Source organism: Cornus florida, unplaced genomic scaffold (assembly GCF_030987335.1).
Source record: "Cornus florida cultivar Cherokee Brave unplaced genomic scaffold, ASM3098733v1 CherokeeBrave_3.0.0_Hap2_Chr07, whole genome shotgun sequence".
Lineage (NCBI taxonomy): Eukaryota > Viridiplantae > Streptophyta > Magnoliopsida > Cornales > Cornaceae > Cornus > Cornus florida.
Window position 1 is genome coordinate 15,895,706 of NW_026775577.1, and position 20,214 is coordinate 15,915,919.

General features: G+C 34.6%; 1 protein-coding gene and 1 long non-coding RNA gene across 2 annotated transcripts; one reads left to right on the plus strand and one right to left on the minus strand.

Annotated features, from left to right (window-relative positions):
* The first annotated feature begins 269 nt into the window (after nt 1-269).
* Nucleotides 270-1,617, plus strand: LOC132266559 (uncharacterized). Its single transcript, XM_059767464.1, has 2 exons — nt 270-324; nt 499-1,617. Exon 2 carries the CDS (start codon nt 623-625, stop codon nt 1,160-1,162), a length of 540 nt encoding a protein of 179 aa, XP_059623447.1. The 5' UTR covers nt 270-324; nt 499-622; the 3' UTR covers nt 1,163-1,617.
* A 108-nt stretch (nt 1,618-1,725) lies between these two features.
* On the minus strand, nt 1,726-6,890 carry LOC132266560 (uncharacterized). The gene is made up of 4 exons (XR_009468642.1): nt 6,570-6,890; nt 5,464-5,529; nt 5,151-5,203; nt 1,726-2,503 (listed from the first exon to the last, which is right to left on the minus strand). It is a non-coding gene; the product is annotated as an uncharacterized LOC132266560 (long non-coding RNA).
* Nucleotides 6,891-20,214: the final 13,324 nt, after the last annotated feature.

Genomic DNA, 20,214 nt, shown 5'->3' on the forward strand with positions numbered 1-20,214 from the left:
GGGAATTCACTTTTTTCGGTTCATCAAATGTGAATGTCTGTTGCTCTTTACAACCATACGTATATAACTGGACTCTTTAGATATTACATACTGATTATTTGTTAATGGGTTATGAAATTTCAACAAGTCTAAAATTCTTCATTGTTGTATAGAAGCTTTTGTAGTTATACATTTGATGTCGAATAATAGCTTATGAATTGGTATCATTTGAGTAGGACTCTTTAAACTATCCGCTATCTCGATAACTAACTCAAAAATGCAAAGGTGATTCTTGTTCAGGTTTCTACCTCAAGATATCCAAAGCGAAGCCCCATTCAGAATCAGGTATAAAGAAGAGCACTGCCCTTCCTTTTGACATATCTTCCAATTGTGTTTGACATGATTTCAATTCCATTCAAGATATAAATTCTTAGTGGTTACTAGCCCACACATTGACATTCCACAGTAGGAATCTATTTGTTTTTCTTAATTTAAGTTTGCTTTTCATTCCTCTCATAGGCAATTACCAATTATATTGGCACCCCAAGGTTGGCAAAGAAGGGGAAAAAAATCAGAAAACTTCAATTCTGTATCAAAATCACATAGCAATGATGAAGCGGAATTGGAAAGTTTATATTCCAAAATGATTTTCCCTGAAGCTCAGGCCCAACCAGCTGCTGCTCTCTGTGCATCCAATGAGGCTGTGTCTGACAACCATAGGCCAGTAAGGGAGTCTAATGAAGCCTCAAATATAGTTGAGAGCAGACCAGAAGGGAGTGCCAGTAATTGTAATCAAAGGGAAGAGCATCTAGGCCAAACTTTTAGTCTTGACCTGACGGAAACGGCTGAAATGTTGGATGACAAATCTTTTGATCTCCATGAGGTTGGAACTTCTCTTGATTCTGCTTTGGTCACGGTTAATGGATACAGAGTGAAGCCAGAATGGGCATCTCTCCTTAACACTATATTTTTTAGACATGGAGACATTGCTAAGGATTGCTCTCTTGTGGGTATGAAATCCCATTCATCTCTCCTGGGGATAATCTGTGAGATCATCCGGAAATTACAGGATAACAGAATTCATACATATCACACCTGTAGAGCTCAAATCCATGTTTGTGATATGGAAACTGTAAAGCTGGAGGTTAGATGGTTGCATCAGAGGCTGGATGAAATTTTTTAGGCCATGCATCAGTTCAATGGTATTTCAGCCTGGAGGAGGCGTAAAGAAGACGAATTAAAGTCATTGAGAGAAAAGAGGAAAAGTTAAAAAGCTTTAACATGGAGTTTCTAGCTTCACCGGAGGAGATTCTAGCTTTACAGCAGAAGAGTCTAACTTTAAAGGAGAAAGTCCTTTTAGCAGAGAAATGAGCCGACTTCAATCAAGGCCGAGGCTGAGAAGATTGATGAGACGGTCTGAGAGGCAAAGGCAAAAGTGAAATGTTTTTAAAAGAAGTCTTTGATGCATGGCCTACTTTAGTTTAATCTCTGTTTGACGACTTTAAACCGAAAAATTGTATCCGTTAGCTGAGATATATAGTTGGTGTTATGTTTACTGTGATTGGAAACTAGAGTTTTTAACACTCCTATATTAAAGCTGTGAAACTTGATTCAACTTGTATGTTCTTTTTCCTTTTACGGTTATTTTTTGGGGGGAAAGAGGTCATCAACACACTTGAATTGTTGAAACCTCAAAATCATAAAGGCAAGAAGAAAAAAAAGGAACCCTGAAGGGGATAAAAAGAATAAGAACAATAAAACTCATATCAATGATTGAATTTCTCTTTTTTTTTTACAACCTATTTTTTTTGACAACTATATCTTCTCTCTAAGACTGCAAAACAGAACAGGAATACCTAGCTTTACTAAACAAACAAAAACATAAGGCTACTCATTAGCTCCAGCTCCATCTCCAGCCTGTGTTCCACCTATTTTTTTTGACAACTATATCTTCGACTGCAAAACAGATTAGCTCCATCTCCAGCTCCATCTCCATCTCCAGCTCCAGCTCCAGCTCCAGCTCCAGCCTGTGTTAACTGCGACTGCTGCAGCTTCAGTAGCAAATGTTCCAGCTGGCTTCTCCAGCCCTTGCAACCTCACTTGCTTCACGTTCTGCAAATTTATGTTTCATCGCAATTTGTACAGCTGCCATTGCCTTGTCCTTCCGAATCATTGAGCTTCAAGCTCCTTCCAACATTCTATCCCGCTCCTCCACCATAGCTTCAAGCACTTGGATTCGTGTTGCTCGAATTGCAACTGCAGCTCTATTCCGATCAATGCTTGTCCAAGCATTGACCGAATCCCGGATGACTTCGCTTGCCTGTCGAGTCAAGGCATCCCTGCGGGGAGGAATTTCGGCATTGGTAAGCCACCTTGAGAAGACGTCGACAGTGAAGACATTTTTGACAACATTGTGCGTGAGTGGTTTCACACAAGAATTGTTCGTATATAGAGGATCCAGCCATGCATTGCTTCCCCTTGTGTCGACATACTGCGCATTTCACCACCATTTTTTTTTTTTTTTCTGTTTAAACAAAAAGAGTTGATGCATTAAGCACAAGTCAACTTGTACAATTCACATATGCTAATAACATCAACTACAAAAGCAACCATTTAGAAAACCAAAAAGAATTCACAAGCACTGCTAGATGATTTTATTGTCAAATGTCAAAGTATATTTTAAAACACCAGGAGTTTCAAATATCCATCAACTGGAAAATTCAGAGATGCTAATATTCAGAAATTCTAATTTGATTATAAAAAATGGTCCTAAACCTGTATTTATAATTAATAAGCCTAACACCACAAGGACAGGACAGGACTGAATAAGGAATATAAACACCATTAGGGGAAACCAAATCCTATAACAAAACCTATCAACATAAGGAAACTTCCATCAACTTGGTAAATCAAGGACAATTCAGAGATGCATATGAAACAAATTGGTATAATTCAGATATGCCATCCTTGAGTTTCAAATATCCATCAACTGGAGAATTCAGAGATGCTAATATTCAGAAATTCTAATTTGATTAGAAAAAATGGTCCTAAACCTGTATTTATAATTAATGAGCCTAACACCACAAGGACAGGACAGAATAAGGAATATAAACACCATTAGGGGAAACCAAATCCTATAACAAAACTCGGTAAATCAAGGACAATTCAGAGATATGGACAAGTACTGAAAATATATATATATATGTATATATATATATATGCTATGTATGCTTGATTTGGACAAGGAACGTACATTATTTATTTCTCAAACTGTATTTACGACTACAAAAATATCCATCAATGTTTCATTATCTATTTAAAGACAATTCAAGAGATGCTAATAACAAAAACACAGCTAAAAACAAACATTCAGAAATTATAAACAAGGAGAAAATTCGAATCTGAGAAAATTTTCATTAGAAAACCTAAGATAATTCGAATCTGAGAAAAATATGGAGAACATTTGAATTTGAGGATGAGAATAGACCTAATAAACTCTGAAAATACCATATATATAAACCAAAATACCTGTAAACAGAAGCACTCACCATGAGAGGGAGAGAGAGTTTGGAGAGCTTACGGAGCTTGATTATTGTCAAAAATGGCGCCACTGGGAGGTTAAGGAGCTGAGAGTCGGTTATTTATAAATCTATTTAACCCTCGTCAAATATAACTTAACTAGGGTTATTGAGAGCATGCGGATAATGGTAATTCTAGAGAGTTCTATAGAGAGAACCCTTGATTTGATTAGAGCTTGATTCTGTTTCTCAACAATGGCGCCAACGTTCCAAGCTGAGAGTCTGTTATTTACATATCAATTTAACCCTAGTTATATTGAACTTAACTAGGGTTATTGAGAGCATGTGGATCAAGGTTCTATAGAGAGAGCATGTGGGACCCTATTCCGGTAAATATGCATCACTAATTGAAGTGTTGAATGCTACATTTTGCATTTGAGACTAGTGGAATCTTCAAAAATGTAACGGAATTCAGTAGAATTGATTTTGAATCAAGTAATTACTGAGGAATGCATTAAACACAAGTCAGATATGCATTCAACTTATCTATTTAAAGACAATTCAGATATGCTAATAACATAAACAACTAGAAAACCAAAAAAAGAAGATTCTCGATAATGAAACAAATCGGTATATGAATTCATGCATCTCCATAAGTTGTCAATTGACAATACTATGCTATGTACACGCATATATGATATATATAAGATTAAAGAAACTTGCATTTCTACCTCTGTATCCAAGGGCGGATCCAGGATTTCTCAATGGGGTGGGCTAAATCAAAATATACGTAAGTATAAAGTTACAAACATATATATATATATATATATATGATACACGTAATATCATATTAGATTAGTAAAACAAGTTATAACTATATAATATTAATTATTGTCTCTGTCTGTAACTTTGAGTGCATCAGAACTTTCCATTTCATTGTTGCACACTTCCTAGATCCAATGCATGAAACAAGCCAAAAGCTCACAACCCTATCGTTGGTTCACAGTTGTCGTACACTTTTGTGCCCCCAACCATATATTTTTCTCTCTACAAGTCCATATCTATAGAAGTCTCCCATGCCAATATTAGTCAAGACGCTCAGAAAGCTTATTTTGTCCTAAGTTGGGTAATTCTTATTGGTGGACTCTCTCTTCTTTGCTATTTCAGTTTCAACATTTCAGAAGCTCTGTCAATACTCAAACTGATAAAGTTAAATTAGAATTGCATAGAGTCTTCTTTTTCTTTTTCACAGATAAAATTAAGGTTTAAAGAGATGAAAAAGAAGAGAGCCCAAGTAGATGACTCATATTACACACCCAGGAACTAAAAAATCGTGTGTGAAGTGACCAAAATTCTTGTAACTAAAAGAATTAGACACTACGCTCAATAGCATGTCTTCAACTCTAAATTTCCTTCATCAGTCGTTATCACTAGAGTCAACATTTACATCAACATCCTCATAACGTTGACATTAACATCTTCATCTAAAATTGTCATATAGAATCACGTAATCCTCTTGCATGGATATACATTTGATTAAGATAAACTGAAAAGAGACTTCCTATCATAATTGGTCATTTTAAAACCAACATCACTGCTACAACGATAAGGGGATTTATATGATTCAATTAGCTAGGCAAAAAAAAAACATACCTTTTTCCCTATTCCACCTATTCCCTTCAACTCTCTTCTTTCAGAAAAGACACCTATATTATTAGGACAAAAGAGGAAAAGTAGTACAATGTTAATAAACTTATAAAATATATATTCTGATATTGAAAACTAAACTTCCAAGTCTTTAATTCCCATTAATAAATTGTTAGAGCATCACATCATATCAATATTATATATATGTATGTAGAAACAAAAACAAAAACAAAAATCAGTATGTAAAACATGAATAAATAAACGTAACTAATAGCTAAAAATGCAAATTAAAATTTTAGAAAAAGTAAGAATTTGTTACCTGATGACTGAGGAGGCATGTTTCTTGAACCTTGTTCTTCCTAAATGTTAAGGCCCCATGCTAACCCTAAAAATTAGAAAACACTCAAGTTGTGAGGAAAATGTTTCACATTCTCACTCATAACAATTAAAACACCACCTCTAAGTACTATTTGTATCATGTATCAACCCAACCCAACTATGCTTTCAGTCAAAATGTTGGACACCTCTCCGTAGAAAGAGATGTGATTAGCACATATTATACTCAGCTCTTATGTTAAATTAATCCAATAACAAAGTACAATGCATCAGTTTAGAAATAATCTTCAAAATTAACAAATCAATATCCTGATATTCTGCATTCTAATAACAAAAGAAAATCAAAAACCAAAATTTGAAAATAAAAATATGGCAGAAAGATTGAATATTATATCCTTCGGGCATTACACTGGATTTCTCAATGGGGTGGGCTAAATCAAAATATATCAACCAAAATTAACTGTTGTTTAATTCAATTTTAGTTAACTAACATTGTTTCGTTAGACAATTGACTGATTAAGGCATATAAAATCCTATTTGGGTAATTAATAAAAAAAAAAAAAATTACCAATTTATTTCTGAACAATTCACCACTCAGTATTTCATGGCAAGCCCCTTCAAACACTATGCAATTCACTCAAAAGCATGCTTTTTGTAAGTATTTTACTTTTCAAGAAGTAACTTTAGAGCTTTACCCTATATTAAGTACTTTTGCTCGTCAAAGTTCTTGTTGTGATTTTTTTTATTTTTTATTATAGTTCTGAAACGATTTCCATCTTCAAAAAGCTTGACATGTTGATGAAAATTGTTTCAGATTCAATCTCTGCAGATTTCTAATCCAATTCAGATTCTTTTTTTTTTTTCTTTTTTCATGCCGAGATTCAAATTTTCTTGTAGACAGAATTGACAACAACAACAGGAAAAAAAAACCCTCAAAATGCAATGCAAATTTTGTTACTTTATAGTGTAAAAAAATATATATTATATAAAAAAATTCATCAAATAGGATTTAGTTTGCAAAACAAGAATTACAGACCTTGATTAGTCGACTTAGAAAAGAAAAAAAATTAAAACAAAACCCATACATACAAGTTAGCAGTTGCAGAGAGAGAGGGGGGCAAGCTTGAGAGTTGAGAGACAGCGGGCCAGCGGCTGATGATTGCAAACGGCGAACCCGAACTGGGGCAGCGGGCGATGGAAACTGAAAGATATGGGTTTTGATATAGGTAATAGATTCTGAACTTTTGATTCTTGCAGACAGATAGATAAACTGAAATATATGGGTTTTGAACTTATTCTTGTAGATTTTGTAGTCTGCAGTTGCAGATAGAGAGAGGGGGGCAAGTTCAGATCTGAGACGGAGAATAGAGATGGAGGCGATTGGGGAGGCTGAAATGATTTGCCCTAAATAAAATTTTCCTTCTCTGTTGCCCATCGTTCATGGCCTTTGGATAAATTTTAATCGACGGTTGTGGAGGCTTGTTTAGGTATGACATGGATCGAACTCACTTTAAAAAATTTTGAATGATAGCCTTTGGATTAAAAATTAATCAACGGTCGTGAAGGCTTGTTTAGGTATGATGCGGATTTATAGTAGTTAAGGAATTTTACAGCATCTCTTCTCCATTTTTCTGGTGGCCCATCATTCATGGGCCTATAAATTTTGAGGCTCTAAGCAACTGCCTTTGTCCCCTTGGTCAGGGACGGCCCTGGACTTATTCCACTCGGCCTTAATAGTGAATTGAGTCTTAGTCCAAGACTGATAAAATCAATTTCACAGTTTAGTGAAACATATTGTGGCCCATTTTGAATGCTAAAATAAATTGCTACATTAAATCTTACTCCATTTAAAATTTTGCCATCGATCAAAAAAATTACACGACGGATCAAACTCGATTCATCAATGTATAAAAAATTAAAGTATTCAAATTAATTATTATTATTATTATTATTATTATTATTATTATTATTATTTTTTAAATGATCAAGCAAATTTATTAGAGAATATAAAAATGGGCTGGAGCTGGCCAAGCCCAAAGAGGGTCTTCCATGTTTAGAGCAAAGCAAGTAGAAGTATTTTTAAATTGTGTTTTTTTTTTTTTTTTTTCAAAGGATAAGTGTTCAAATTTTCTTATAAGCTAATGTAGCAGTTAAAAAATGTTTGATCACTCTAACTTTTGGTACGTTTAATTTACTAACTCTCATAGCCTAAAAGGTCTTATTGCCTTTTTATATTTGCGTAAAAAAACTTGGTAAAAAATATATTCACACACTTATTTTGTCCCGAAACTTGAATTGTCAATTTTTAAATTTAAAAGGTGAAGAAGTACCACTAAACTACAATCCCTAACAGTTATATCACAAGTCTTAAATTCAAGTGAAATTGAAGCTATGTGCATAGGGTCCATTCGGTACGTCAAAATGCATAATAAAGGTTAATGAAGATATCAAACCCTAGTCCGATAAATATGCATATTATTTTAAGAAGAAAAAAAAATGCTTTCGACACTAATTGAAGTGTCGAATGCTACATTTTGCTTTTGACACTAATGGATTGCATAAAAAAATGTAACGGTCAGATGTATGCAGTATAATTAATTTTGAATTCAGTAATTATTGAGGATGAATAATTTGAATGAAATGGACATTCAAAAGCTCTACATTTTAATTGAATATATCTAACGAATGGAGAGAAACCAATGAGCACATTTTAGGAATTCAAATTTCTTGTGGAGCTATTCTCATAAATTTTTCTTGATAATGATTCTGTTCATGTGAGACAAATGAACTATATGTGTCCAGTGTTGAAATATATAAAAAATAAAGGATAATTTATACAAACCTCCTATATTGTTTGCTATAATTACAGGGACCTCCCATCAGGTTTGGAAAATTACTTGGACTTTTCCTAATTTTGAAAATATCCTACACGGACCTCCCTTATGTGTGACGGACCGTCAAATACACTAACGGAGCTGCCAAAATTACTGAAATACCCTCCAATTACTACAGTAAATTATTAAACTACCCTTCTATATATTATTGATTAGACTTTAATTATATATTTTCTCTCTCTATACCTTTCCTTTTCTCTCCATGTCAGCTATTCTAATTCCTCGCCCCAAGACTATATTATATATATATATATATATATATATATATATATATATATAATTTCTCTCTCTATTTCCCCATCTTTCTCTTTCCCTTTGATGCTTCAAATAAGGGATGTTTAGAAAGAGAGAGTTGTTGTTGGTATTCTTGTTTTTCATCGGTCTATTTTTTTTTCTCTCTTTCTCCAACCATGGTTTCGGTTCTAGTTCATTCCCTCTTCCTATTCATCATCGGTTCTTGGTTCTCTTTCTTCTCTCTCATTCTAGCCTTCTACCTTGATTTTGATTGTTGTTGTTATTGTTGATTGTCATCTACAGAGGTCTGTTTATGCAGTTTTTGTTGGCTTGACTACCTGGCTTAAAGCCTTATTATCTCTTTATATACAATGATTTACTCATCCCAAAAAAAAAAAATTATAATTTAAAATTTTGGCTCTTGGTTAATTAATTGATGTATCCCTCGTTTGGTACATATATAAAGAAATCTAAACACAAACAGAAAAATAAAATAAAATAATAAATACCAGGCTAGAGATTTAGTAACCAATCTCAATTTAAATATTAACCGAGATGACCACTACCCATAAATATATTTGAGAATTGGAGAGAGTAAAGGAACACCAATGAATCGAAACCAGGAGAGAGGAAAAACAGAATAAGATAGAGGGAGAGAGAGGGAAAAATGACAAAAAAGAAGAGACGGTGTGGGAAAATCAACCCAGATCCTTTATAGGTCGAGGCAGTTACGTACCCTAGCTTGAAACCCAGTGATAAAAAGGTGGATTTGAAGTTTGATGATATAAAGGGCATATAAATTCTTTATGGGTCGAACCCTAACTTCAAGTTTTCTTTTTCATTGGAATCTGATCACTTCCTTCGCCGAAACTCATAGTTGGAAGTTTTCTCTGTCGCCGGTTGAATAATTTAGAGAGAAAAAGTGAGGAGAGATATATATTCTGGTTTATATATATATATATATATATATATATATATATATATATATATATATTATTTAAATATAATATAAAATTATATAGATAAAAGCATTTTAGAGATTTTAGTAAAAATGGTAGATGACGTCATCAATTTTCGTCCTTGACTGTCGTTGACTCTAACAAAAGGGAGGTCCGTGTAGGATATTTTCAAAATTAAGGGAGGTCCGAGTAATTTTCCAAACCCGATGGGAGGTCCCTATAATTATGGCAAATCATAGAGGACGTTTGTGTAAATTACCCAAAAATAAATAACAAAACCAACAAAGGTAAACTCACTTAAGCAATTTATTATCCTTTAGAATCCCATTTGAATCAATCTTTGTGACCAGGACGAAGCTACGAGGGTGGAAAGGGCTGAATAATTAGTTGTAATTTTTATTATGCTCAATTATATAACTTTGAAATTTTATCATTATATATACCTATATATATATGCGTAATATATGTGTTTGTGTTATATGGGTATATCATGGGTTTTTAAGTGTTTTGTGATGTTATGATTGGATTTTAAAGATAAAGGTGAAGATTGATTGTGAAGGGTGTAAGGGGAGGGGTGAGGAAATCAGTGGAAGGCATAAAAGGGGTGACACAAGCAACGATGGAGCCAAAGCAGCACAAGCTTACGGTGATTAGGTACGTGGACCCAAAAAAGGTTTTGCAACGTGTCAGGCATCATCGAACGGGGAAGAAAGCCGAGATGTGGCCTTATGTGCCGTACGATGTAGTGGCACACCTTTACGCCCCTGGGGTGTACGACAGGAAAGCCCTACCCGACTATGTGCGAAACGCGTACAGTAACTACACACGTAATGTCAGGTGATGGCAAGGCTTACCCTTAAGCCCCATCACATTGCAGAGAAAATGTTATAGTATCAACTATATTTTTTATTAAATGATACATTAAAGGACGGACGGAATTTCTTATCAGCGTTAAAAAACATATATGAGATTACCCTTCCCAATAGGAAGAATACAGTGGTGCTCACAACACGTCTTAGGCATGTAAAATCCGATCACCAAGCCACCATGAAGGTTGAGTTTCATTAAGGATGATTATAATAGGAAGATTTATCATTGTGGAATGTTAAAAACTCCTTAATGTTCTGCACCTTAATGGAATTTGGTTACTTAAATGCAAATAGTAGAGAGAATATAGTTGGAAAGTTACTACATTGGGATAGATAACTTTAGACTTTTGAATCTTTCCTAGTAGATAGCTCTCGGATTTAATTGCTAACCAATGTACAAGATATTTTGAACCATTCACCGTTTATGTAAACCAAGATAATAGGTAACACACAGTACAAAGTTGGTTCTTATGGTTATGTTCATTTTTGCCTTGAACAATTCATGACAAGTTTTTTTTTGGTCTTAGAGCACATGTATCGACCCCACAATACACACCATTCAAGTCAGAAGTGCGGTTCGAAAGTAAGACCTCAAGAATTTACATCCCGAATCCCTACTAACGCTGCTATGCTCCTAGGGGCAATTCATGATAAGATTAAAATCAAGGATTTAATTTGTTTCTTATTCAAAAATTAAAACAAGACCCATACATACAATTTAGCAGTTGCAAAGAGAGAGGAGGGCAAGCTTGAGAGTTGAGAGATAGCGGGCCAGCGGCTGAAGCTTGCGAACGACAAACCCAAACTGGGGCAACGGGCGATGGAAACTGAAAGATATGGGTTTTGATTTTTGGAACAATCTGAAATGATATGTCGATATGGGTTTTGATATAGGTAATAGGTTTTGAACTTTTGATTCTTGCAGACAGATAGATAAACAAAATATATGGGTTTTGAACTTCTGATTCTTGTTGATTTTGAAGTTTGTAGTTACGCGGAGAGAGAGAGGGGGCAAGTTCAGAGTTGAGAACGAGAATAGAGATTGAGGCGATTGGGGAGGCTGAAATGATTTGCCCTAATATATATATATACGGGCAAAACAACCAACTAGTCAAATGGTCAAATTTAGTGGTCAAAAAGCTGGTTTGGTTCTGGAGTTACAGGTTTGGCTGATTTGATTCTAATATAGTAACGTGTTTGGAGTTTTGACCATTTGACTAGTTGGTTGAAACAATTTGCTCTAATTTTTTTTTTTTTTTTTTCTGGTGCGCCATCATTCATGAGTCCATAAATTTTGAGGCCCTAAGTGATTGTCTTTGTCGTCTTAGGTCAGGGCCGACCCTAGGCTTATTTGACTTGGACCTTTATTTTAGTATGGTGGCTGAGTTGATTTGAGTCTGATTGGGTGGGCTAATATTATTTATAATTTTTTTTTTTTTTTTTTTGGTTGGCTAAAATTAGTGTAGTAAAATTTTTCTTTTTGGGTGGGCTCAAGCCTACTAAAACCCACCCCTACATCCGCCCTTGCATGGATCCAAACAAGGTCTTGCAATGTGTCAGGCATCGGACGGTGAAGAAAGCCGAGATGTGGCCTTACGTGCCGTACGATGTCCATCTTTACTGAAGTGAAGTATAGGGCTTGTTATTTGTCATGTTTAATTGTATATTCATGTATAGGTAGAAATGTGTGTATTAGTGTATACTAAGTATAATATGCATACACATATGTGGGTTTGTGATGTTAACATATGCTTCAGATCTTGGACCTATAGGTTTATAATTCTATTTATTTTGCAAGTGGTAGAAGTTTAGGACTAATTTGGCCATGTAGATTTATAATTCTATTTATTTCTTTATATCTAACAAGTGCTAGAAGGTTTTTTTTTTTTTTCTTTGTCATTTGTAATGTTTAATTGTATATTCATTATGTAAATATGTGTGTATATACACGTGTGTGTGTGTGAGTGTGTGTGTGTGAGAGAGAGAGAGAGACAGAGAGATGTTAACACATGCTTCGGACTTCAGAGAGTATTTTGGTCATATAGCTATAGGGTGATAATTATAATTATTTTTTTAATAGCTAGCAGGTGCAAGGGGGTTCTATTCTTGATTTTGCTTTCAATACAATTATATCAGCATGCATGAATCTTACTTGGCATAAGGTTATATATGTGTGATTGAATTGGTCAGAGAACTAACTTCATTAATTCATTATGCATTATTAACTTACTAACCTAATTAGTATTAAAAGACTTATTAAATATCTGAGATCCTCAATACTGAAATTGAATCTAGATTGGTATTTGAAAAAAGTTTTATCAACATTTGGGACTTCATTTTGAAGTTTTACACCAAACTTTGTTATAACAATTTCTAATGGACTTGTCAAGGATCATTAAATACCATCCACTTCAAGTCTTTCTGAAATTATCAAGTTCATGTTTTGGCAAATAAACTCGACGCCCCACCACAAACAATGCTTAATTTTAATTTTCGCATACTATTCCCAAACAATTTAGAGGCTACTACGATGTTGTGTAGTTAGGGGCATCTCGAATCGGTTATGTAGTCAGGGGAGTATACCACAAACAATGTACCCATTATGCAACCATTATTTTCTGTCTCTTTTTGCACTTAGTTGGTAGGAGACATCAATTATTAGACTTTAAATATTTCGAATCTTTTTTTCTTTTCTTTTTTTTTTTTATTTCTTTTATATATTTTAACAATCCTATGCATCCCTGCAGGCACGTGTCTATGTGTAGAGAGACAACCTACCCAATGGTGAAAAAATGAAAACTACTCCTTTTAAACGGCTTTTGTCAAGTTGAAAAAAATTGAAAAAAATTAAATTAAATTAAGCGTACACCAACATCGCTTGAAGTTTGACTTAAAGATAAATAGACCAAAGTTATTCTATTATTGGACAATCACACCTCCTCAAGTTTGATAAATGGACAAAAATACCTTGATAATGGTGAATTGACTTTTATTACTCTTTGATATAAAATTGATAAATACAATTGACTTAATACCTTGAATCAAATAAATTTAAATAGGTTATCAAAAAAAACCCATCTGATAAATTCAAATTTAAATGGGTTATTAGGTAAAACCCATCTAAATTTAAATGCATACACAGGTACACAATATGGGTTAAGTGCAAAAAACCCCTCTACTATCGATATAGTGCATATCAGTCCCTGTGTGGTAAAAATCCCCCTATATTATCAATTTGATGCAAATAGGTCCCTGGGTGGTGTAAAATAACGATAATACCCTCACTTCAGTTAAATAAATTAATGATTATAAATACAGGTCATGTAAAATGACCCTTTTGTCCAAATTGTGTAAAAAAATTCTTATATTGGATATTGCCCATTTCTGCGGGTTAAACCCGTTTCCCCTTAAATCTCACACTTATCAACTCTCTCTCTCTCTCTTTCTTTCACTGACTATCTTTCCTATTTATGAGAACGGTAAAGAGAAATGGCGATGCAAGAGTCCGGCAGAGATGAGGACGGTGAAGGACAGTTCTTGGAGGATCTTAGATCTGTAAGCGAGTTGGCGGTATGGAGGAGAGCTCGGAGCCAGCGCCGTCAAAGAAAAGGTTTTCTTGGAAGATGAATAGGGTTCTGGAGTGGTGTGAATAGTCGCAGCGGAACTGAGGGCGAGAATTGTGATACCCCTCGAATCTGAGACACGGGTTGATCAGGCCCAGACCTAGGCCCAAACCGAGGGAAATATTAAACAATTAAAATATTTTAAAGCGAACACAGAATATTAAATGAAATAAGAAATAGAATCCAGCTATCAAAAATATCCAATATCAAATCCTCCAAATTAAAACTGAATAATAATACTCCAAATCCAAAATCTCCATGAGTACAACTTGAGAATCCATCTAATGGACCCCTAAATAAAATGTCAACTGAACTAAAAATATAAAACTAAGCTAGATCATAAAGAGAAGTCCTACGTAATCCGATGAATGAGAATCTGTCCTCAATCAGCACGATTAAACTCTAAAGTTGGAACCGTCTTGTACCTGAAAAGAATAAAAGAGTAGATCAGGCCCACGAACAAGTTCTAATCTAACTGCAATCCATACAGTGACCCGATACGCAGATACACCCTAGACACCTCACAATATCTATTTAATCCATACATATATATATATATATATATATATATATATATATATATATATATATCCACACTAAGGGATATTCACTGGACTATACTAGGGGTCTCAACCTGAATAAAAGGCAACATGCGAAAACGCACCCAAAGGTGGGCATGAGTACCTAGACCTAACAGGGTACACCTCAATCTACTATTTCCAGCTACGCATCCACTGCATATACGCACTCTAACCAACGAGCCCGAGACTCAAGCTCATCTCGTGGTACTATAATCATATATCTAAAGTCTGTCCAAATCCAGAGTATGTCATTCCATTATTCATTGAGGTGACATACGAAACACAGTTCAGTTAGACATTCAACTTATTCAGCTAATATGACTTAACAACAACCAATTAATCCAGGGAGTCACTCAACTTCGTCAGTTGATCTGACTCAAACACAAATAGGATTCAATATTTTACAATCCATTCATTTAATCCGGTAGGTTAGGTTAGCGTTTTGAGCTAAACCATCCCTAGTATGCCACCGTCCCATACCGATGCATACAATCCTTCATATCCATGTAAATTACAACACATAAATAATAGTTAAGTAATTTACAATCCAAATCATTATTCAAATAATTGTAGAAAGATAGTTAATATTCTAGCAATTTAAATCTAAACCACAATTCAGCTAATTGCAAAAAAAGATTTTATATTCCAACAATTAAATTCCAAAACCATTATCCAGTCCAAATCCAAAGTCCCGATAATTGCAAAATAGTGTGTGATATTACAGCAATTAAATCCAAAGTATAATCTAGTTTAAAACAACCAAGTAAACTACAGAATTATGAACAGTAGCTTAGCAACCAAAGTCCAAAACATGCATAGGTCAAAACTAATAAATACATGACCCTATCATGCATTTAAAATCAGTTTTATAACATGTTAAATCCCATTAACTTGCTAAAATTTAGTTAAGCAATTAGTCTATCTTCCATCCATTAACAGCATAGGAGGTTTGTTAATTCTTTACTATTTATCCCATTCACTTAGAGGTCATCCTAAATTAATTTAAGATCATAATGACACCCTAAACCAACTTCCTAGTCCCTCTGTGAAATCCCAGAACCATTAGAATAGTTCAATCATTGCACAGTTCAAAACAGTGCATAAAAAAAAACATTAGGAAGCAAATTTGAGAGAAAGCCTGCTCCAAGACTTTGGGAGCAGGATCCAATTAGCCTGGAGCCGGCTCCAAGGACCTTGGAGCCGGCTCTACATGTGTGGGAGCCGGCTCCCACTTCTATGGAACCTGCTCTCACCTCCTCTGAGAGCCGTCTTCAACCTCTGCAACTTCTGCGACCTTTTGTTTCATCTCCGGTCGCTCCCAACCTGTCTATTTGGTTTTAAACTATTTCTAAGGGTCCCAACTGTGTCCAGTATAATCCCCATGGTGTGTTTACAGCAGTTGAAATTAAATACAAAAATTACAAGTTCTACAGACCAAGTATGCTTTAAGAATACAACTGAAATCAGACATGCACAAACCATAATTTAACAGATTTCAACACATATATATCATCAATATGGCATCTAATATACATGTAAAACTCAGTTAATGATTAATTAAACCTTAGAGACTATCTAGGTGCACAGAACACAAGCCAGAGGGAAGGAGGAAGAAAAGAACTTGCCTGTGATTTCAGTTTTGAAATCTCGGCGTCGTGTCCACTGGTCCGGCAACACTGAACTACTATCTATCCTCCTCTTACTTCTGCTCTTCCCTTCTCCTAGGTCCGACCTTGAAGCCTCAATCGAATCGCACACCGAACGTGCTCTGTTCTCTCAAAACCTCACTCTGTATCTCTTTGTAGCTTTGATACGTGAATTATGCTTATGTTTTCTAAAACCCTAAACCACCGTAATGTGTATATTTATAGGCTTATAACAATAACCCTAGTTCATGTATACTTAGAGGCTAAGCTCCAATATCCATCCCAGTCGGCCCATAAAACAACATAAGTCTACGGCGGCTAATGTGAATCATAAAAATAAAACCATAACTTAATATAAGTAAAACAATTCAATAATTAAATATCCATCTAAGCATATAAAATAGACAAATAATTAAATTAAGACAGTTAATTCAAATAAGTCAATTAAATAAACAATTCCATTAAATTAAAACAATTCACTTAAATAAGATAATTCAACAATTAAAGAAGTAAAACAATTAAACACTTAATCAAATAAACAAATAGGCACACAAAATACAAGAAAACAATAATTAAAATACCAAGACTATCCTTTTAAAATTAGGGGTATTACAAGAATAGCAGAGAGTAGCGGCAGATGGCGATACGTGCGTGATATTGAGGGCGACGCGTGAACGTGACGCGCCCCTGTTGTTGGTGCGAGTAGATCTGAAGCGATATCGCTGTAACTTTGACAATAGCGGCGAGGTTGGTTCGCGGTGAATTTCAGGTTTAATCACGTCGGTAAAGTGGTTCACGGTGACGGCAGGTTCATGATTAGTGGCTCACGACGGTGGTGACCACGGCCATGATGATTTTTGGAGATAGTGGTGTACCTGTACTTGGTGATTCAAGAGTACGTTGCACATTTGGTCTAAAAGAGAATTCTTGAATCATTTACAGAGAAAAGTGAATTAATAACTTGGGTTCTGAATTAAGTATGTGGGGGTGAATATGATTAAAGGCATCATTGAATGCCTACTTTAATGTTGTTTACATTTTCAATAACTTTACTTTAATGTTGTTTACATCTTTAAAGTATTGCTCTTTTCGTCCAAACGAAGATTTGGTTACTATTGCCTAAAGTATAAACTGGTTTAAGGCTTGTGGATGAAAAAGAGAGGTAAACAAAATTGATTCCTTGCTAGCTAAAGAAAGCATTGGTTCCCATCTGTCTAGGATATGGATGAACGGTGGAATCAAATAAATACACACTCGTTTTATATATAGAGCAATGCTTTCTGGATTTAATACTAAGATATGGGTGAGCGGTGGAATCAAATCTCCGTCGAGGCAGTTGAGGATGAACAGAGGCCCTAAAATCATGAACAGGAGTGAGAGACAGAGTGAGAAATATATAGACTATAGAGTATATATGTGTGAGATTTGACTGATAATGGAAACGGGTTTATCCCGTAAAAATAGGCATTGCCAATCTTAATACACATATGCGTGAGAAGCAAAATGGGAATTAAAAGGGTAAAATAGGATTTTCATATTTAGTTTTTGTCAAAAAGTGGTCAGAGGGGCTTATTTGCACCTTTTTTGAATTTCATGGACTAACAAGCACATTTTCAAAAAGTAGGGACTAGTTTTGCACAAACCCTATATATCTGGGGTTTTTTTTACACTTAACCCCACACAATATATATTGTCTGTCGAAAATGGCGGATTGTGGTGGCCAAGACGGAGGAGATCAAGAGACTTTTGGTTTTGAGCTTTTGGTATTTAAATGGGTTATATTGCATATAATGTAGGAGGCTGTTCTACTGAGAACATAATCAATCAAGAGGAAAACGAAATTCATGGTAATAGCTTTGAGCTTGAAGGGAAGCAATGTGCTAAACCAGTTGAAAAGTTTCCTGAAGAGCCTGCAATTTCGAATTCCAGTAGTGATCCTGAAGTTTTCTGTAATTTCCGTGCTAAAGTTTCATCACTATTTTCAGCTTCATCTCCTTCACCGCGAACAACGCATTCTCTATCGCACTGCTTCAGGGCCAACATTTGATACAATTCAAAGACCGAGTTGACGACCTCGAGATTTTTTTTGAAAAGATTGGAATGAAAACCCCATAGTTTGACTTTGATTTGGGATGGAATAAAGGGTCAATTAAAGGTAAAAAATACTGGGTCAGGGTTTCGAACAATGTATATATATGTGTGTGTGTGTGTGTGTGTGTGTGTGTGTGTGTGTGTAGATTTGTATATTTGTGATTTGGTAACTGGTATACCTTTAACCACTTTGGTTTGGTATACACACGGATTTATGAATTGTGTCTCTATGATAGCCTTCCATCACCCAACCCTTCATCATCAATCATTAAATCTTCAAAGAACAGCAACAACAATCCCATTGAAAAACCCTTTATATATAGAGAGAGAGATCCACTGAAAAACCCTTTATATATATGTGTGTGTGAAAAGGGTAATTTTGTCATCTAAGTATTTTGATAGCTTATAATTAAAATTAATAAAATAGTGAAGGGTAATATGGACTTTTCACATGGTTTAAAGCTTTGTTTGGATGACAAATTTCACATAGGGGTGTGGTTGTCCAAAAATAGACAAACTTTCATCTGCTTGTCCTTATCCCAAACCTCAGGGGGTGTCTCTGTACTTTACTCATAATTTAAGGTGGGTATAAAAAAATAAAAAAACACTATATACAGAATGTAGAAAAATACAATACTTACTTACATGCTAACGACTACGATGTTGTGTAGTTAGGGGCATCCTCGAGCCGGTTACATAGTTAGTAGTTAAGGCAGGGTATGTTACAAATCAAAATTTAGAGAGGCCAAAATACACAAATGGAGCACAAGTGATAGTATTTTGGCCTCTCTAAATTTTAACTATCACTTGTGCTCCATTTGTGTGTTTTCGACTTTCCAAAAATAATAATTTTTTATTTTTATTTTTATTTTTTCCTTTTTCCTAGGGTTATTAAATTGAAATTAAATAATATAATATCCATTATGAAATTAAAAAAATTCAAAAAAATTTTTTTTTAAAAAAATAAAATTAATCTTTGGGTGCTATGACTCTTTAATCTCAATATATTTCAAGGGAAAAAAGAAACCGAAAAAAAATTCTTAGAGGACAAAAAATTTGGCATATTTTTCAGTTAAACGGACCCTTAAAGCTTAAGCTTTTAAACAATGTTGGGTCTTTTAAAAAATAAAAAATAAAAATTGGAAGTGGTTTCACATAGCAGGCCCACGATTGGCAACCAGGTCACCATTTTTTAATTTCGCGACCCCAAAAAATTGGGTCCAATTCAACGAGTCCATTGGAGCAAGACTCGCCGAATTTGACCCAAAATTGCTAAATAACACAACTATGGCTGAGAAAGTCTTACTCTCTTAACTGTTGGATCATCTATCCGGTGGGTCTAGCGATAGCAATTTGCCCCGCCCCCACGAGTACCTGCCCCGCCTCACCCCGATTTTGGCTGTTTTAGGGAACCGTTTAGCTTAATTAGGCGAGGATGGTTTGATGTATTAAAAACCCGCGCGGGTTTGATGCGGGGGCGGGGGGAGGTTGCCCTACCCCGTTTAGATAGATAAATTATTTAAATACCTTTATTTCATTTGTGTGTGTGTGTGTGTGTGTGTGTGTATATATATATATATATATATATATATATTTTGCATTAGTACCCTTATTTCATTAGTATATATATTGAGATAGTTTGTTTTGCAACAAAATCTAAAAATATTGAACAAGTAGCATGCGCGACCATTTAAAATATTTTTAACGTTGAATTTTATGTTAAACTATTTATTGTCTTTTTTTTTTTTTTTTTATAAATCTTTTCAATAATTCTATAATTTTAGTTGATAAATAAATAAATAAAATAAATAAATAAATGGAAGAGAATTTTTGGTCT